This window comes from Coturnix japonica, unplaced genomic scaffold, assembly GCF_054131305.1.
Source record: "Coturnix japonica strain WE unplaced genomic scaffold, WE-NBRP24 Scf049, whole genome shotgun sequence".
NCBI classification, from domain to species: domain Eukaryota; kingdom Metazoa; phylum Chordata; class Aves; order Galliformes; family Phasianidae; genus Coturnix; species Coturnix japonica.
In genome coordinates, this window is record NW_028188952.1 from 1 (window position 1) to 17,500 (window position 17,500).

At 58.9% G+C, this 17,500-nt stretch overlaps 4 protein-coding genes across 4 annotated transcripts; 3 read left to right on the top strand and 1 right to left on the bottom strand.

Moving 5' to 3' along the window:
* Positions 1-5: 5 nt before the first annotated feature.
* Positions 6-4,182, bottom strand: G6PC3 (glucose-6-phosphatase catalytic subunit 3; the record flags this gene model as incomplete). Its single annotated transcript, XM_015885887.3, has 7 exons — positions 4,105-4,182; positions 2,153-2,375; positions 1,926-2,032; positions 1,181-1,271; positions 941-1,059; positions 372-513; positions 6-120 (listed from the first exon to the last, which is right to left on the bottom strand). Coding segments are annotated over exons 2-7 (792 nt in total), but the record flags the coding sequence as incomplete, so codon positions are not given.
* Positions 4,183-4,319: 137 nt separating this feature from the next.
* LSM12 (LSM12 homolog) lies at positions 4,320-9,126 on the top strand. The gene is made up of 5 exons (XM_015885888.3): positions 4,320-4,481; positions 6,772-6,905; positions 8,322-8,431; positions 8,610-8,736; positions 8,837-9,126. Exons 1-5 carry the CDS (start codon positions 4,361-4,363, stop codon positions 8,927-8,929), a joined length of 585 nt encoding a protein of 194 aa, XP_015741374.1. The 5' UTR covers positions 4,320-4,360; the 3' UTR covers positions 8,930-9,126.
* A 1,081-nt stretch (positions 9,127-10,207) lies between these two features.
* Positions 10,208-12,481, top strand: TMEM101 (transmembrane protein 101). The gene is made up of 4 exons (XM_015885886.3): positions 10,208-10,378; positions 11,601-11,781; positions 11,864-12,010; positions 12,084-12,481. The coding sequence occupies exons 1-4, from the start codon at positions 10,242-10,244 to the stop codon at positions 12,390-12,392; spliced, it is 774 nt and encodes a 257-aa protein (XP_015741372.1). The 5' UTR covers positions 10,208-10,241; the 3' UTR covers positions 12,393-12,481.
* A 2,248-nt stretch (positions 12,482-14,729) lies between these two features.
* LOC146752235 (pancreatic propolypeptide YG-like) lies at positions 14,730-16,766 on the top strand. The gene is made up of 4 exons (XM_085532278.1): positions 14,730-14,810; positions 15,696-15,865; positions 16,358-16,429; positions 16,530-16,766. Exons 2-4 carry the CDS (start codon positions 15,696-15,698, stop codon positions 16,558-16,560), a joined length of 273 nt encoding a protein of 90 aa, XP_085388404.1. The 5' UTR covers positions 14,730-14,810; the 3' UTR covers positions 16,561-16,766.
* Positions 16,767-17,500: the final 734 nt, after the last annotated feature.

Below are 17,500 nucleotides of genomic sequence, written 5' to 3' on the forward strand. Positions count from 1 at the left end.
CCTGCGGCCAATCCCAGCCCCAAAGCGCTGCCTGCAACACGGCAGATGGAAGCGAAGGGTCTTGTGTCCAGGCGAAGCCAAGACGGGTCTTTGCACCACGTTGTAGCCAAACGGATGGACCTGAATAGGGGGAGATGGGGGGGGGGGGAGGATGAGACCCCTCCCATATGGGTGGGGAAAGGGGGTGGGGGCTGGGGGGGCTGCTTTGAGGGCAGAGCTCAGCTCACAGCATTAGGAAATGAATGGGGTTTAAGGCTGATAGTTTAAGGCTGGTATTTGGGCTTCGACCCCCAGCAGCCTGGGGGGGGGGCTGCATATCCCTGTGCCCCCCCATTGCCCCCCTGTGGGTTGACCCCCCCCCAGCTGCTCACCAGTCAATGTCAACTCCAGCAGCGATCATGAGCCCATGCAAAGCAATGGAGCCCAGCAGCAGCCCCAGGGATGTGACGGCAAAGAAACCCATAGAGCGAGTGATGGGGGTGCGAGCCTGCAGCCCCCAGCCCAGCACAGCACCTGTGGGGGGAGAACAGACGGGTTAAAGGGGGGTGGGGTGGATGGGGGGGGTGGGGATGGACTGGGGGGCTCTATGGGGTTATGGGGGGGGTGGGGATGGATGGGGGCTCTATGGGGTTATGGGGGGGGTGGGGATGGACTGGGGGCTCTATGGGGTTATGGGGGGGGTGGGGATGGATGGGGGGCTCTATGGGGTTATGGGGGGGTGGGGATGGACTGGGGGGCTCTATGGGGTTATGGGGGGGGTGGGGATGGATGGGGGCTCTATGGGGTTATGGGGGGTGGGGATGGATGGGGGGGGGTGGGGATGGACTGGGGGGCTCTATGGGGTTATGGGAGGGTGGGGATGGATGTGGGGCTCTATGGGGTTATGGGGGGGTGGGGATGGATGTGGGGCTCTATGGGGTTATGGGGGGGGTGAACTCACCTGCCACGATGCCACTGAGCACCTGGTGGGGAAAGTGAGCGAGGACATAGACCCGTGAGAGCCCCACGGCCACCAATAACAACATGTAGGCAGTGAATGGGATCAGCTTCAGCAGCAGGCTGCAAAGGGGGGGAGATGGGTGAATGGATCCCATAGCAGCCATTGCTGTGATCCCCATCCCAAACAGCCCCCTCCCCATAAATGCCATTTGGGGGGTCCAGGACTCCCCCCATCTCTCACCTCTTGGAGTGTCGTGATGCCAGCGCTGTCAATGCAGACACCAGCGGCCACAGCGCTGCCCCAGTGATCATACAGTGACCGGAGGGGCTGCCTGTAAAGCAGGAGATACTCAAACAAGGGGGACAAGGAGCCTTATAAAGCCCTATAAACCCCCCAGAGCAGCAGGCACAGAGCATTAGGGCAGAGAAACCAAGTGCAGAGGGGCATCCCCACCTCCATAGTCTGCCCTATAGGGTGTCCCAGCCCCATAACTGCACCAGCCCATCCCACTCCCTGCTGCCAACCCAACACTGGGAGCCCCAGGCTGCCCTGCCCAACCCCTGCAGTGCCAAGGAGGAATAGAGCAACCCCATATGGGCCCCATAGACCCCATACAGTCCCCACAACCCTATAAGGGAACCATAGACCCCATAAGGGCCCCACAACCACATATGGGCCTAATAGACCCCATATAAGACCCACAACCCCATAGAGGCCCCATATAGACCCCATACAGGCCCCACTAGCCCAGATGGGCAACACAGACCCATATTGGCAAAGGAATAAAGAAACCTGTTGTACAGATGGGGAACTGATGGAGGAAGCGCTTTCCCCAGTGCCAGCTTGGGGAAGGGCTCTGAGCACCCTGCTATGCCAAGCAATGGGAGCAAGGAACCCATGGGTGCCCCCTTAAGCTGGGTTCTACACACCCCTGTGTGCTGGCAGTGTGGTGATGGATGGGATCCTATGGCGTCCTATAGCTCACCTGGTCCCGTTTCACAGCTGACGGGGAACTGGCGCACTGTGAGCTGCTGCCCGCTGCCAAAGCCCGACGCGTGGATCCACCAGAATGGACGTTCCCCAAATAGAAACCTAAAAGGGATCGAGGGGGGGGGGCAGAGCAGTGAATGGCTGCAGCTCAGTGGGTCTGGGGGCTGCAGGAAGCAGCTGTTATGGGACCCCACCCCCCCACTATCTACGTGCCCCCCTGACCATTTGCAGACCACGTTGAGCCATTCCGCCAGCAGCCCGACCCACAGCACGGCCACCCCAACCTTCCGGTCAAGGAAATAGGCCAGAGGGAAACAGATGGTGAAGATGCATTTGGGATCGGCCGAGGAGGTGACGGTCAGCCAAACGTCCTCCATCCAACGGGGACCGGACTGAAGAACCTCAGCAAAGTGGATCCCAGCGGCGTGTAGGGCGTCCATGGGGTCTGTGGGGTGTGGGGAGAGTCAGGGGGGGCCGTGGGGGGGGAATGAAGGGGATGGGGAAGGGAAGGGGATGGGAAGGGGGATGGAGAGGGAAAGGGGATGGGGAAGGGGATGGGAGAGTGATGGAGATGGGGAAGGGGATGGGATGATGGGGATAGGGAGAGAAAGGGATGGGATGGGGATGGGATGGATATAGGGATGAGGATTTGGGGGGTGGGAATGAAGGGGATGGGGAGGGGATGGGATGGGATGGAGGTGGGGCTGATGGGAATGGGATGGAGATGGGAATGGGGATGGGATGGATATAGGGATGAAGATAATAGGCATGGGATGGGGGGCAGGGGGATAGGGATGGGAAATAGGGAATGTGGATGGAGATAGGGATGGGAATGGGATGGATATAGGGATAATGGGGATGGGATGAAGGGATGGAGGTGGGGGTGGGAATGAAGGGGATGGGGAAGGGGTGAGGAAGGGGAGGGGACAGGGAGGGGATGGAGAGGGAAAGGGGATGGGGAAGGGGATAGGATGATGGGGATAGGGAGAGAAAGGGATGGGATGGAGGTAGGAATGGGGATAGGATGGATATAGGGATGATGATGGGGGGGTGGGAATGAAGGGGATGGGAGGGGATGGGATGGTGGGGATAGGGAGAGGAAGGGATGGGATGGGATGGGATGGAGGTGGGGCTGATGGAATGGGGTGGAGATGGGAATGGGATAGGATGGATATAGAGATAAGGATAGTGGGGTGGGGAGGAAAGGGGATGAGGAGAGGAAGGGGATAGGATGATGGGCATAGGGAGAGAAAAGGGATGGGATGGAGATAGGAATGGGGATAGGATGGATATAGGGATGAAGATAATGGGGATGGGGGGGATAGAAATGGGAAATAGGGAACATGGTGGAGATAGGGATGGGAATGGGATGGATATAGGGATAATGGGGATGGGATGAAGGGATGGGGGTGGGGGTGGGAATGAAGGGGAGGGGGAGAGGAAGGGGATGGGGTGGAGGTGGGGCTGATAGGAATGGGATGGAGATGGGAATGGGGATAGGATGGATATAGGGATGAGGGTGGGAAATAGGGAACATGGATGGAGATAGGGATGGGAATGGGTATGGGGTGGATATAGGGATAATGGGGACAGGATGGAGGAATGGGGTAGGGGGGAGATAGGGATGGGATTGGGAATGGGATGGGGTGGGGTGGCAATAGGGATAGTGGGGTGGGGTAGCTCTATGGGGTGGCTCTATGAGGTGGCACTATAGGGTGGCTCTATGGGGTGGCTCTATGGGGTGGCTCTATGGGGGTGGCTCTATGGGGTGGCTCTATGGGGTGGCTCTATGGGGTGTCTCTATGGGGTGGCTCTATAGGGTGGCTCTATGGGGTGGCTCTATGGGGTGGCTCTATGGGGTGGCTATACAGGGTGGCTATACGGGGTGGCTCTATGGGGTGTCTCTATGGGGTGTCTCTATGGGGTGTCTCTATGGGGGTGGCTCTATGAGGTGGCTCTATGGGGTGGCTCTATGGGGTGGCTCTATGAGGTGGCACTATAGGGTGGCTCTATGGGGTGGCTCTATGGGGTGGCTCTATGGGGTAGCTCTATGGGTGGCTCTATGGGGTGGCTCTATGGCTGTACCGCTCACAGATCCCCATATCGGGCCGTTCTATGGGATATATAGCGGATCTCCCGTCCCTGTGCTGCTCATAGCGGGGTTGGGGTCTCACCGTGGGCCGGGGTCCGTCCCCGGGGTAGGCCTCTAACCGCCTCCTCCTCCTCCTACACTTCCCAGCACCCCCCGCGGTACAGACGGGTGGGCGAGAGGGTCAAAAAGCCTCGAGGTTCCAAGGTCACCACGTAAACGCGTCCTACGTAACGTCATCACGCAGCGCGGTGACGTCGTGCGTCCCCCCCTTGTTCCCCTCCCCCCCCCCCCCCCTTTGGCCGAGCGGAGCCGCCGCGGCCGCTGCGGGCTGAGAGAAAATGGCGGCGCCGGGTGAATGCTTCAGCGTGGGCAGCCAAGTGTCCTGCAGGACCTGCCAGGAGCAGCGGCTGCAGGGCGAGGTGGTCGCCTTCGATTACCCCAGCAAGATGCTGGCGCTCAGTATCCATCTAATGCTGCGATATGGGGCTGGTATCAACACCCCCCCCCCCCCATATACCCGGCGTTGAGGCCTGGCCTCAGAGCGGGGAATGGGGGGGGATGGAGGGTGGGGATGGGGAGGGGGATGGGGGATCTGTGGGGGGAGAGGGGCTGGTTGGAGGGGTAAGGGGGGGTTATAGGGGCTGTGATGGGGTTATAGGGGGTTATTGGGGGTTATAGGGGCTGTGATGGGGCTGGTGGGGTTATAGGGGGTTATTGGGGCTGTGATGGGGCTGGTGGGGTAAGGGGGAGTTATAGGGGGTTATAGGGGGTTATTGGGGGGCTGTGATGGGACTGGTGGGGTTATAGGGGGTTATAGGGAGTTATTGGGGCTGGTGGGGTAAGGGGGGGTTATTGGGGGGCTGTGATGGGGGTCTTGTGGAGAGTGGGGGATGAGGAGGGGTCCGTTCCTGCTTGGGGTGTTGTATGAGTCTATAATGATGTGGCTGGGGGGCAGGGAGATGGATGGAGGGGTTGTGGGGGGGGTGAGAGGGTTCGTGTGGGGAGGGGGATGTGTGGGGTATTGGGGGCTCTGTGAGGGGGTATGGGGGGTGAGGGGCTGGTTGGAGGGGTAAGGGGGGTTATTGGGGGGCTGTGATGGGGGTCTTGTGGACAAGGGGGGATGGGGAGGGGTCCGTTCCTGCTTGGGGTGTTGTATGAGTCTATAATGATGTGGCTGGGGGGCAGAGAGATGGATGGGGGGCTTGTGGGGGGAGTAAGGGGTCTGCAGGGGTTGGTGTGGGGAGGGGGATGTGTGGGGTATTGGGGGTTCTGTGAGGGGGTATGGGGGCGAGGGGCTGTTTGGAGGGGTAAGGGGGGGTTATTGGGGGCTGTGATGGGGCTGGTGAGGTTATAGAGGGTTATTGGGGCTGTGATGGGGGTCTTGTGGACAGAGGGGGATGGGGAGGAGTGTAGAGGGGGCCGTTCCAGCTTGGGGTGTTGTGTGGGTCTGTGGGTCTATAATGATGTGGCTGGGGGGCAGGGAGATGGATGGAGGGGTTGTGGGGGGGGTGAGAGGGTTCGTGTGGGGAGGGGGATGTGTGGGGTATTGGGGGCTCTGTGAGGGGGTGTGGGGGGAGAGGGGCTGGTTGGAGGGGTAAGGGGGGGTTATTGGGGGTTGTGATGGGGCTGGTGGGGTAAGGGGGGGTTATAGGGGGTTATTGGGGGGCTGTGATGGGGCTGGTGGCGTAAGGGGGGGGTTATAGGGGGTTATTGGGGGGCTGTGATGGGGCTGGTGGGGTAAGAGGAGGGTTATTGGGCGGTAAAGGGTGCTGTGATGGGGGTCTTGTGGAGAGGGGGAGATGGGGAGGGGTCCGTTCCAGCTTGGGGTGTTGTATGAGTCTATAATGATGTGGCTGGGGGGCAGGGAGATAGATGGGGGGATTGTGGGGGGCAATGTGTGGTGTAGGGGGGTGATGGGGTTGGTGAGGGGAGGGGGATGTGTGGGGTATTGGGGGCTCTGTGAGGGGGTATGGGGGGCGAGGGGCTGTTTGGAGGGAGTTGTGGGGGTTAATGGGGGTGATTGGGGGGCTGTGATGGGGCTGGTGGGGTAAGGGGGGGTTATTGGGGGTTATTAGAGGGCTGTGATGGGGGTCTTGTGGACAGTGGGGGATGGGGAGGAGTGTAGAGGGGGCCGTTCCAGCTTGGGGTGTTGTGTGGGTCTGTGGGTCTATAATGATGTGACTGGGGGGCAGGGAGATGGATGGGGGGATCGTGCGGGGAGAGAGGGGGTCTGCAGGGGTTGTGGGGTGTAGGGGGGGTGTTACTGTGGGTTGAGGTGTTGGTGGGTTGGGAGGCTCCTGACGGGGTTATTGGGGAGTGTGATCTGTGGGGGGGTTATTGGGGTCCTGTATGGGAAGGGGGTTGGGGGGTGAGGGCTGGATGGAGGGGCTATGGGGGAGTGAGAGGATCCATAGAGCAGTGAGTGAAGGAGTGTGATGGGGGGGGGGATGCAGGGTGGTTTTGGGGAGGGGGCAGCCATGAAGGGGGGGATTTGGGGACATCAATTGGGTCCTGCTGGAGGGGTTTGGACAGAGCACAGTGGGGCGGTGGGGGGTCTGCTGGGGGCTATGGGTGGCTTTGAGGTAGGGTGGGTGATTGGGTTCATATCCAAACCAGCTTGTGTATAATGGAGCTCAATGCACTGCACACATGCAGCTGCATGATATCTGCCTGCAAATCACCTGCTGGCTTTATATACTCAGCACCTCCCTGTCTGGCTTTGTTTTCCTTAATGCTTTGTCCCTTTTAGAATGCCCTTCTTCCAGTGGGAAGCCCAACCACGCAGATATCCTGCTTGTAAACTTACAGTATGTCTCAGAAGTGGAAATAATCAATGACCGCACGGAAACCCCTCCTCCTTTAGCTTCACTCAATGTTAGCAAGGTAAGGAGGCGACTGGGGGGAGCCGTGCTGTCAGTTCAATGCTAAGGTGGGTTGGATTTTAACTGCAGGCCTGTGTTGTATGTGACTCCATGCAGCTCTGTTGAGGTTTGGGGGTCTCTGTGACCCATAAGCTTCTGTGCTGTGGGGCTGTTAATGAAGCAGGTTGGGGGGCAGAGGGAAGTTCAATGCTCAGAGCCTTCCCTCGAGGAGGGGCACAGCTCAGGCTCTGCTCCTCGCCCTTTGAACCCCTGCCCTGCTGGCTGAATGCATCACAGTGTGTTCTGTGCTCCTATGGGAGCTGCAGGGAGAAGCTGTGGTTGCTCGGTGCCGTGTCTGCAGGGATGCTGCAGAATTTCAGGCACAGATGATGGTTTGGGGGGGTTTTGGGGGTGAAGCCCAACGTTATGTGAGTTTGGAGGAGCAGCTTCTTGAGGGTGCAGGTGCTGGAGGAAGGTGAGCCCACACCTTTGAGACACAGCCCTGCAGGCTGTGGGAGCCCTTTGGGGCTGCAGGGTTGATATGAGCAAGGTCTGTCTATGGGGTTCCTCCTTTTCCCCACCTGGAAGCTCCTTCATATCCTTCATATGTTCTCTTAGGTCTGTGCCCCCCATGTCCCTCAATGCAGGTGGGGCTGGAGCTGTGGGGCTGGAGCAGATATGGGGGTGGTGGTGGTACCCTGCTGGGGGCTGGGGGCTGACCCAGCAGCAGTTCAATCTGCTCATGTGTCATTAGTGCCAATGGGACAGGGGAGGGGCAGTGACTCATTCATTCATACACTTGGCACTGAGGAATAGTCCCAGTGCTTATAGGATGCTGTGGAAGCTGGATGGGGCACTGCAGGTACTGCTGGCATGGCGCACACCCAGCTCTGTTCAGGACCCTCTGGTCCTTCCCTATGGCTCAGTGCTGTGGCTCAGGGTGCTGTAAGTCCTGTTGTTTGGCTGCTGGAGGGATGGATGGTGTTTGCTGCCAAAGGTGCCCGTTCTCCCTTTAGAAATTGGGCTCTTTGTGCCCAAATGAAGCTTGCAGGGGGGTCACTGCTGCCATTTGGGTACAGCATTATCAGCAGGGGCTGTGTGTTCAATGCCTGCAGTGCTGCTCAGCTGCCATGGTGGGGGCTGAGGGGGAGCCTGGCCCTTTTGCTGCTGCTGTTCCCAAAAGCTGACTTGGTTGTTGGCATTTTTAAGTGTTGTGGGGTAAAGTTGCTCTTACCTCCACTGTACGGCCCTTAATGGTGTGGTTGCTTTGGACTCGGCTTGCCCAGGTTGTCGAGCGTTGCATGAACAAATGGAAGGGATCTAGGAGCAAAAATGCAGTGATAACAGGGGGGGGGGGCAGAGGGAGTGCTGGTGGGTCTGTGCCCTCCCCAACCCAGCAACTCCCCCCCCAGCTTAAACCCCATCTCTCTCCCCCCAGCTCGCCAACAAAGCACGGATGGAGAAGGAGGAGAAGCTGAGCCAGGCGTACGCCATCAGCGCGGGGGTCTCTCTGGAGGGACAGCAGCTCTTCCAGACCATCCACAAGACGTGAGTCCTCCTGTCCCCCCCCCAGCACCCACACTGTGGGGTTGGGGTCTCTGTATCCCCAATATGGCCCAGGGAGCGGGGTCCGCATTGCTCATAGCCCTGCAAGTGGTTGGGTGGTGCAATAGGGGTGGGGGGTGAACACAGCTGGGGCTGATCCTTCTGCCCCCACCCCCCACAGCATTAAGGACTGTAAATGGCAGGAGAAGAACATAGTTGTGATGGAAGAAGTCGTCATCGCCCCCCCTTACCAGGTGGAGAATTGTAAAGGCAAAGAGGGCAGCGCGCTGGGGCATGTACGCAAAATAGTGAGTATAGCAAAATAAAGAGGGGGGGGTTTGAAATGGGGGGGGTTTGGGGGCCACCCCCACCCCTCCCTGGCCACGCTGAGCCCCTCCCCACCCACAGGTCGAGAAACACTTTAGAGATGTGGAAAGCCAAAAGGTAATGCAGCGTTCACAAGCACAGCAAACACAGAAGGAGAGCGCCCTGTCGTCCTGAGGCCTGCAGGGAACCGACGTCCTCCTACCTGGGGAAAACAAAGGTGGGGGTGGGCAGCTCAAACCTTTAGACTTTGAAACCAACCAACAAACAAAAAAAAAAACAACCCCCAAACCACACACAAACGTAAAAGAGATAAAAAAAAAAAAAGAAAAAAAAAGAAAAAAAAAAGAGAATAATTTAAAAGCTCTCATGCATTACTTGACTAACAGACTTTCATTTTGTCCGCCATGGTTTCTTTCCTTTCCCCACCGGCTGCTCGCGCTCGGTTCCCTTTATTTTTGGACACCCCCAAAACCCCCATTTATCACCCCAAAATAGTCCCCTCCCTTCCCAACCCCTCAATATCCCACTTTAATGGGTGCAGCTCCCGTTTCAACCCCTTTATCCCTTCAGAACCCCCCCCTCAATGGGGGCAGCTCCCATTTCTCCCCCTTTAGGACCCCTCCAAAGATAAAGCCCAGCAGCAGCCGCCCCCAGCCGGGCCCAGCCACCCACACAGACCCTTTGAGTTTAGTTTGCACAGGGCAAGGCTTGAATTAGTCCTATTTTTCTTATCTTTAAAGCTCTATATGAAGATATATATTAAATCGCTCCTTAAATATCGCCCGTTTCCGGCCGTTCGCGGGATCATGGCAAGAAAAAAACTCCTCAAATTTCACCACAAATCACCCAAATTTTCCCATTTTCACCCCAAATTCATCCCCCATTTTGGGTTATTTCTCCATTTAAGAGGGGGGAGGGTTGGAAATCCCTTTTTTTTGTGTATTTTTTCCCATTTTTGCCGTTTTTCAGGGTGTTTTTTTGTTGCCATGATTCCCCCCCCTTTATTTTAAGGGTTTTTTTTGGGTTATTTTCTTTTATTTTCCAATAGAAATGGCTCAAAAAAAAAAGTTTAATTCAAGCCCTGCCTTATGGAGTTTAAGAAGAGGGAAAAAAAAAAAAAAAAAGATTAAAAAAAAAAAGACAAAAAAAGACAAAAAAAAAGGAAAAATTTTTTTAGTATTGTTTAGCAAAAAAATAAAAAAAAATAAAAAAACAACAAAAAAAAAACAACAATAAAACCCGAGATTTTTTTAACCATCACCCGTGTGGAGATGTGGGTTTGTGAGGGGATACTAGGCCGCGCCGGATGTCCTGCCCTCTCCCCTCTCAACTTCCGGTGGTGGGACTTCCGGCTTCTCCACTAGGCCTTCCGGCTGTAGGCCTTCCGGCTGTAGGCCTTCCGGCTGTAGGCCTTCCGGCTGTAGGCCTTCCGGCTGTAGGCCTTCCGGCTGTAGGCCTTCCGGCTGTAGGCCTTGGCCTCCCCAAAATGGCGGCGGGGCGCGGGTGGAGGCGGCGGGCCCTTCGGCTGCTGACGGCGGGTGGCGGAGTGTTGCTGACCCGCTTCCCCTTCTGGCATTGCTTCAGCGGGCTGCTGCTGTGCGCGGAGCGGGCCGACGGGCGGCGGTGAGGGGGAGAGGGGAGGGGGGGGGTTCGTGAGGGGAGACGGAGGTCTGGGGGGGTGTTAGTTGTGGGTCAGCTGCGGCCAATTGGGGTAAGTAAGGGGGTGGGGGGGGTATGGGGTTAATGGTGGGCTCTGGGGTCAAGTGTGGGGCAGCTGGGGGGTCTAAGTGTGTCTATGGTGGAGTGTGGGTTAAGTGTGGGGCAATAAGGGGGTTGGGGGGGGTATGGGGCAGCTGGGGGGTCTGAGTGTGTCTATGGTGGAGTGTGGGTCTGGTGTGGGGCAGCTGGGGTGGGATTAAGGGAAGTAAGGGGGCTGGGGGGGGATGGGGTGGGTTTGAGGTTAATGGTGGGCGCTGGGCTCAAGTGTGGGGCAGCTGGGGGATCGGAGTGTGTCTATGGTGGAGTGTGGGATAAGTGTGGGGTAGTAAGGGGGCTGGGGGGGGGTTGAGGTTAATGGTGGGCGCTGGGCTCAAGTGTGGGGGACTGAGTGTGTCTATGGTGGAGTCTGGGTCTGGTGTGGGGTAGCTGGGGTGGGATTAGGGGAAGTAAGGGGGCTGGAATGGTTATAGGGCATGTGTGGGGCAGCTGGGGTTGATATGGGGGAGGTGGGGTTAAGTATGAGGCAGCTGGGAGGGGGTTAAGTGTGGGTTTGTTGGGGGGTCCTGAGGGGTGTTGGGGGTTCTGGGTTAAGTATAGGGCACCTAGGAAGGAATAGGCTTGCTATGCGGTGTCTGGAATTAAGTGTGGGGCACCTGAGGGAGATTGAGTAGGTATGTGGGGCTGGGGTTTAGTAGGGGGGCAGCAGAAGGATCTTGGGTTGTTGTGGGGAGTGGGAGTCACTGGGGGTAGATCTGGGGCAGGAGGGGCTGAGGGTCGCTGTGATGGAGCTGAAGGAGCCTGAGTGAAGTGTGGGGCAGCTGGGGGTTGGGACATGGGGGATATGTGGGGCAGAGGGTGTTGGTAGAACCGTGGGGCTGAAGAGGCCACGATTCATGTGGGGCTGTGGGTGCTGGTTAGTGTGGGGCAGCTGGGGGGCTCCAGGTGTAGGTTTAGGGGGCTTGGGGCAGCTGTGGGACTGAGGGGGCCGGGCTGAATATGGGGCTGGGGGTCTTGGGGTGGCTCCAAGAGTAATGTAGGGCTTAGGAATGGGGGGCTGATGGGACCCTGGGATGTGGATGGGAGCAGGGGGTGCTGACGGGGCTGGAGCTGCCGTGCCCCCCCCCAGGAAGCCCGACATCCCGGTGCCGTACCTGTACGTGGACATGGGGGTGGCCGTGCTGTGCGCCAGCTTCATGTCCTTCGGGGTGAAGCGCCGCTGGTTCGCGCTGGGGGCCGCCCTGCAGTTGGCTGTGGCCACATACGCGTCACACGTCGGCGGCCACGTGCACTACGGGGAGTGGCTGAAGGTGAGACCCCCCCCCTCACCCCATACACCCCCCCCCCATGGGGCTCCCTGTGTGGGGCACAGCGCTGACAGTGACCCCATAGGTGCGGATGTACTCGCGGACCATCGCCATCATCGGGGGGTTCCTCATCCTGGCCAGCGGAGCAGGGGAGCTGTACAGGCAGAAGCCGCGCAGCCGCTCATTGCAATCCACGGGTCAAGTCTTCCTGGGCATCTACCTCATCTGCCAGGTACACGGGGGGCACTGGGGGGGGGTTTGGGCTGCATTGAGCCCATGGCACAACCACAGCCCCCCTCCCTCAGGCCTATTCCCTGCAGCACAGCAAGGAGGATCGCCTGGCTTATCTGAACCACATCCTGGGCGGCGAGCTCACCCTGCAGCTCCTCTTTGTGCTCTATGGCCTCTTGGCTTTGGCTTTTCTCTCCGGTTACTACGTGAGGGTGGCAGCTCAGGTCCTGGCCGTCGTGCTGCCCCTGGCCATTCTGCTGATCGATGGGAACATCGGATATTGGCACGAGGGACGGAGGGTCGAGTTCTGGAACCAGATGAAGCTCATCGGGCAGAACGTGGGGATCTTTGGGGCCGTGGTTATTCTGGCCACCGACGGCTGAGCGGGAACTGCGGGCGGCGGCTGAGCGGGGTCGTTTCGTTGGAAGGATCTTTATTTATTACCATAATTATTAATATTTCTTTTTCTAAAGATGTCGGTGTTTGCTAATAGGACGAGGTGGCGGCTGTGCCCTGCGCCTGGTTGGGGTTGCTAATAGGGGGGGGGGTCCCAACAGGCCTGAAATCCCCCCCCCTCTTCCTTTCTCCCCCTTTTAGTACCAGAGGAAGGAGGAATCCTATTGCTCTGTTGGGTGGTGCCCTATAAGGGGGGCTGTGCACCGCTATGGGGTGTACAGGGGAAGGAGGAATCCTATTGCTCCATCAGGTGGTGCCTTATAAAGGGGGGGGCTGCTTGCATTGCTATGGGGTGTCCCCCTCCTCAATGTGTGGGGGGGGGGGCTGTGTATAATGTGGTTCTGGCTGCCATAGTGGCCATGCAGGGAGGGGCTGCAGGTGGGGGCCGTGTCCTCGCTGTCCCCACCGTCCCTGTCAGCACATCGGAAGCGCGTGGGGCCGAGCAAACAGGCACTGCCGGGCTGATAAGGGCTGATAAGGGCTGATAAGGGGCTGCGTGGCCGTTAATGGGGGACGTTAATGGGTCTCCGGCGGAAAATGCGGGGCCATAAAGGGCAGGGAAGCGGCAGAGCCCTGTTTGCTGTCCCCGCATTGAGCTGGGGGGGGGGACAGGACACACATCCCATCCCGTCCCCCTGCCCCCCATTGCCGGAGCCACCCTGTGACCTTTGGAAAGCGGCTGTTTGCTGGCAGCAGAGCAGAAACAGCACCGCCATCCCCCCCCCCTTCCATCCCTCTGCTGCTGGGGGGGCCACACACCTTCATCCCCCCCCTCTGTTGCTGGGGTCTGTGCTGGGGGGGCCACGTAGAGCCTGGGACCCCCCCCCTGTGCTCCGTGCTGTCAGTGGTTGTATGTGCTGGGGGTGGCACTGCTGCTCCCCCAGTCCCTATAGGGATGGTGGGGGTGGGGGCCACTCATTGAGCCCCCCATGGGTCGATCCAATTCCAACCCCCCCCCCTCACCGGCGGTGATGATGCTGTGGATCCCATTAACACAGCTGAGCTCTGCCCTGTGCGTGTGACCCATAGGGCTGCACGCAGCCGTGGGGCCGGGACCCCCATGGTGGCAGTGCCACACGCTGTGCCCACACGCTGCTGCTTGGCCGGGTCACAGCAGCACGGCCGTGCCCCCCCCCGCAGGGTAAACAGCCCCCTGTGGTCACACAGCACTGCAGCCCCCCCCCATTGAGGTGGCTCTATTGACCCCCATGTTGTGCATCACATCCGTCATGGGCCCCCCCCCACAGCAGGGCTGTGATTGATCCTTAATGCCAAATCTATAATGGATTAATTATTAATTAACACGGGGTTTGGGGGGGGGGGGAGAGGAAAGGGCAGCTCGTCCATCATGGGGACGTGGTGGCAGCGATGCAGTGTGGCGTGTATGTGTCACGTACGTGCCATGTATGTGTCATGTATGTGCCATGGCTGTGCCACATCTGTGCCATGTATGTGCAATGTCTGAGCCATGTATGTGCCATGTATGTGCCATGTATGTTCCATGTTCACACCATGCTCATGCCATGTCTATGTCATGTATGTGCCACACCTGTGCCATGTATGTACCATGTCTATGTCATGTATGTGCCATGTATGTGCCTTGTATGTGCCATATATGTGCCATATATGTGCCATGTCAGTGCCATGTCCCTGTGCTGGGTCCCAGTGCCATGTCTGTGCCATGTCTGTGTCATGTATGTGCCATGTATGTACTATGTATGTACCATGTCTATGCCACATCTGTGCCATGTATGTACTATGTATATGCCACATAAGTGCCATGTCCCTGTGCTGGGTCCCAGTGCCACATCTGTGCCGTATATGTACCATGTATGTACCATGTATGTGCTATGTATGTACCGTCTATGCCACATCTGTGCCATGTATGTACCATGTACGTACCATGTCTGAGCCATGTCTGAGCCATGTATGTGCCACATCTCTGCCATATATGGGCCATACCTGTGCCATGTCTGTACCACGTGCTATGTATGTACCATGTCTATGTCATGTATGTGCCATATATGTGCCATGTATGTGCCATGTATGTGCCATGTATGTTCCATGTCCCTGTGCTGGGTCCCAGTGCCCCATCCCTGTGTCCCCCCACCATCTCCATGCCCTGTGCCCCATCTCCATGTGCCCCCCCCCTTCACCATTCCCCTTCCATTGCTCACAGTGGGGGGGCACCAGCATCACTGCAGAGCCGGGGGGGGGGGTCCTCAGTGCGATGGGTCGGTCACGATGATGAAGGGAGGGAGGAGCCGGGGCCCCCCCGGAGGCTATAAAAGCAACGAGGGCACAGCAGCCCTGTACCTTGTACTGCCACCCCATTGCCTGGCACTGTGAGTGTGGGGGGGGCTGTGAGTATGGGGGGGCTGCTGGGGATGGAGGGGTTTCCTTTTGGGGGGGGGTGTCTTTGGGAAGGGTCCCCTTTTGAGGGCGTCATGTTTAGGGTTCCCTTTGTGGGGTCCCTTTTGGGTCTGATATGGGGGGAGTCCCATTTAGAGGGGGGTCCCCTTTTGGCAGAGTGCCTTTTGGGGGGGGGTCCCTTGTGAAGGGGGGTCCCATTTGGGAGTGAGGTCCACTTTGGGGGTGTCCCCTTTAGTGGAGGATCCCTTTTAAAGGGGATGTCCCCTTTGGGGGGGGTCCCTTTTGAGGGGGGTCCCTTTAGGGGGGGGCTCCTTTGGGGGGGGCTGGGGGGGGGGTCCCTTTTGGGAGGTTCCCTTTAGGGAGAGGGGTCCCCTTTGGGGTATGTCCCTTTTAGGGGTGATGGGGAGGGTCTTTGGGACCTTTGGGGAGCGTCCCTTTTGGGGGGGGGGGGGGATACCCCTTTTGGGGAGGGTTCCTTTTTAGGTGGGGTGGGGGGTCCCTTTTGGGAGGGGTCCTTTAAGGAGAGGGGTCCCATTTGGGGTATGCCCCTTTTAGGGGTGATGGGGAGGGTCTTTAGGACCTTAGGGGCGATGCCCATTTTGGGGAGGGTCCCTTTTCTTTTGGGGGGGGGGGGCTCTATTCCCTTTGGATGTGACCCCTTTCAATCTGCCTTCATCCCTTTTAGTTGGGGGGGGCACAGTGAGTTGCAATACACCCCCCTGGATCCCTCAGGGTGCCCCTATTATGGGATGTGAACCACACAGACCCACAGAGCGGCTTTGAGCCGGGTGTGACCCCCCCATATTAAACCCCCCCCATATTAAACCCCCCCCCCCATATTAACCCCCCCCCCCCAGATGTCGCTGTCCCCCCGCGTGGTGCTGATCGTCGTGTCGCTGTTCGCGCTGCTCTGCGCGGCCGCGTATCCCCCCAAACCCGAGAGCCCCGGAGACGCCGCGTCCCCCGAGGAACTGGCCCAATATTTCTCTGCTCTGCGTCACTACATCAACCTGGTCACACGGCAGCGGTCAGCAGCTGGGTTTGCACGCTCACACCCGTGTTATTTGCACGCCCTCTTGCACAACTGCGCCCTCCCCTTTGCACACCCCTGACCTGTCCTTTGCATGACTTTACGTGCTCCCCCCTCGTGCTTGTGTGCTCCCGTTGCACACTCACGACCCCCCATTTGCACACCCCCATTTGCACACCCCCGTTTGCACACCCCCATTTGCACACTCACACGTTCCCCCTCACACACTTCCCTTTGCACACCCACGAGCTCCCATTTGCATGGCTGCACGCTCACAATTGCATGCACTCACGCTCTCATTTGCACACCCGTGAGCTCCCATTTGCACACCCACATGCTCCCCCTTGCACGCTGCCATTTGCACACCCATGCACTCCCATTTGCACACCTGCATGCTCCCATTTGCACACACGTCCATCAGCCCCCGCTTGCACAACCCCACGCATCCCTTTGCACACCCACGTGCAGCCCTTTGCACACCCATTGCAGGTACGGGAAGCGCAGCAGCTCGGTGCCTGCAGTGTCAATGCAGCCCATGGGGCCCCGCAGTGGGGCGCTATGGTGAGCATCACCCCCCCCACCCCACGACCCCCAACCCCCCCGCCCCCCACGACCCCCCCCCCAGCCTGTGTCCCCACACATAACCCTGCTGTCCCCACAGGTCCAACATCGACGACGACTCCACGTGGTGACGACCCCCCCCCTATTTAAACACCCCCCCCCCATCTCTCCATGTTGCCCCCATCACAATGTGGGGTGCAGCAATAGGGCACTGCATGGAGGGACCCCGAGTGCCCCAATGGGGGGGGGCGCACACACACACAGATCCCATTTGTTGGGGGGGGGTCTCGTGTAGCCCCCCCCCCAGACTGTAATAAAGAGCACGATGTGGGCACTGATGGTGTGTGTGCTGATGGGGGGGGGGGGGGGGGCTATAGGGATGGATGGGGGGAGGGAGGTGAAAGGGATGGAGGGGATTTGGGGGGGGGTCTCAGGTGGGGATGGAGGGATGAAGGAGGGGATGGGGGTGTGGGGTGCAGTGGGGGGTGGTAAAAGGGATGGAGGGGGGGGATAAGGGGATGGGGGGGTTGTGGGGGGGCAGGATGGCAGAGAAAGTGGGGGGGTGGAGGGGGGATGGGGGGAAGAGGGATGGAAAAGGGGATGTGGGGTGTGGGGAGGATGAAGGAGGGGATGGGGGTGTGGGGTGAAGGGAAGGAGGGAGGGAGAGGGTGGAAATAGGGATGGGGGGATGGAAAAGGGGGGATGGAGGAGAGGATATAGGGATGGAAAGGAGGATGGGGGTGTGGGGGGGACTCAGGTGGGGATGGAGGGATGGATAGGAAGCACAGGGGGGGCTGTTGGGGGGCAGCAGGGGGGAGTGCAGGAGGGATGTGCTGGGGGTGTCCCCACAGATGGGTGCTGGGGGGGGGCTGCCATTGGGCTGCACTGGTGCGGTGCTGTGGGGTGGTGCAGTGGGGGGTGCTGGGTGGGGGGCAGCGCTGTGGGTCCTGTGCTGCGTTGTGGGGTCCCATGGGGGGCTGCGTCCATTGGAGGCTGTGTCTGGGCTGTATCTGGGCTGGACTGGGGGTCCCCCATCCCCTTTGAGCCCCCCACCTCAAACCCTTCCAACCC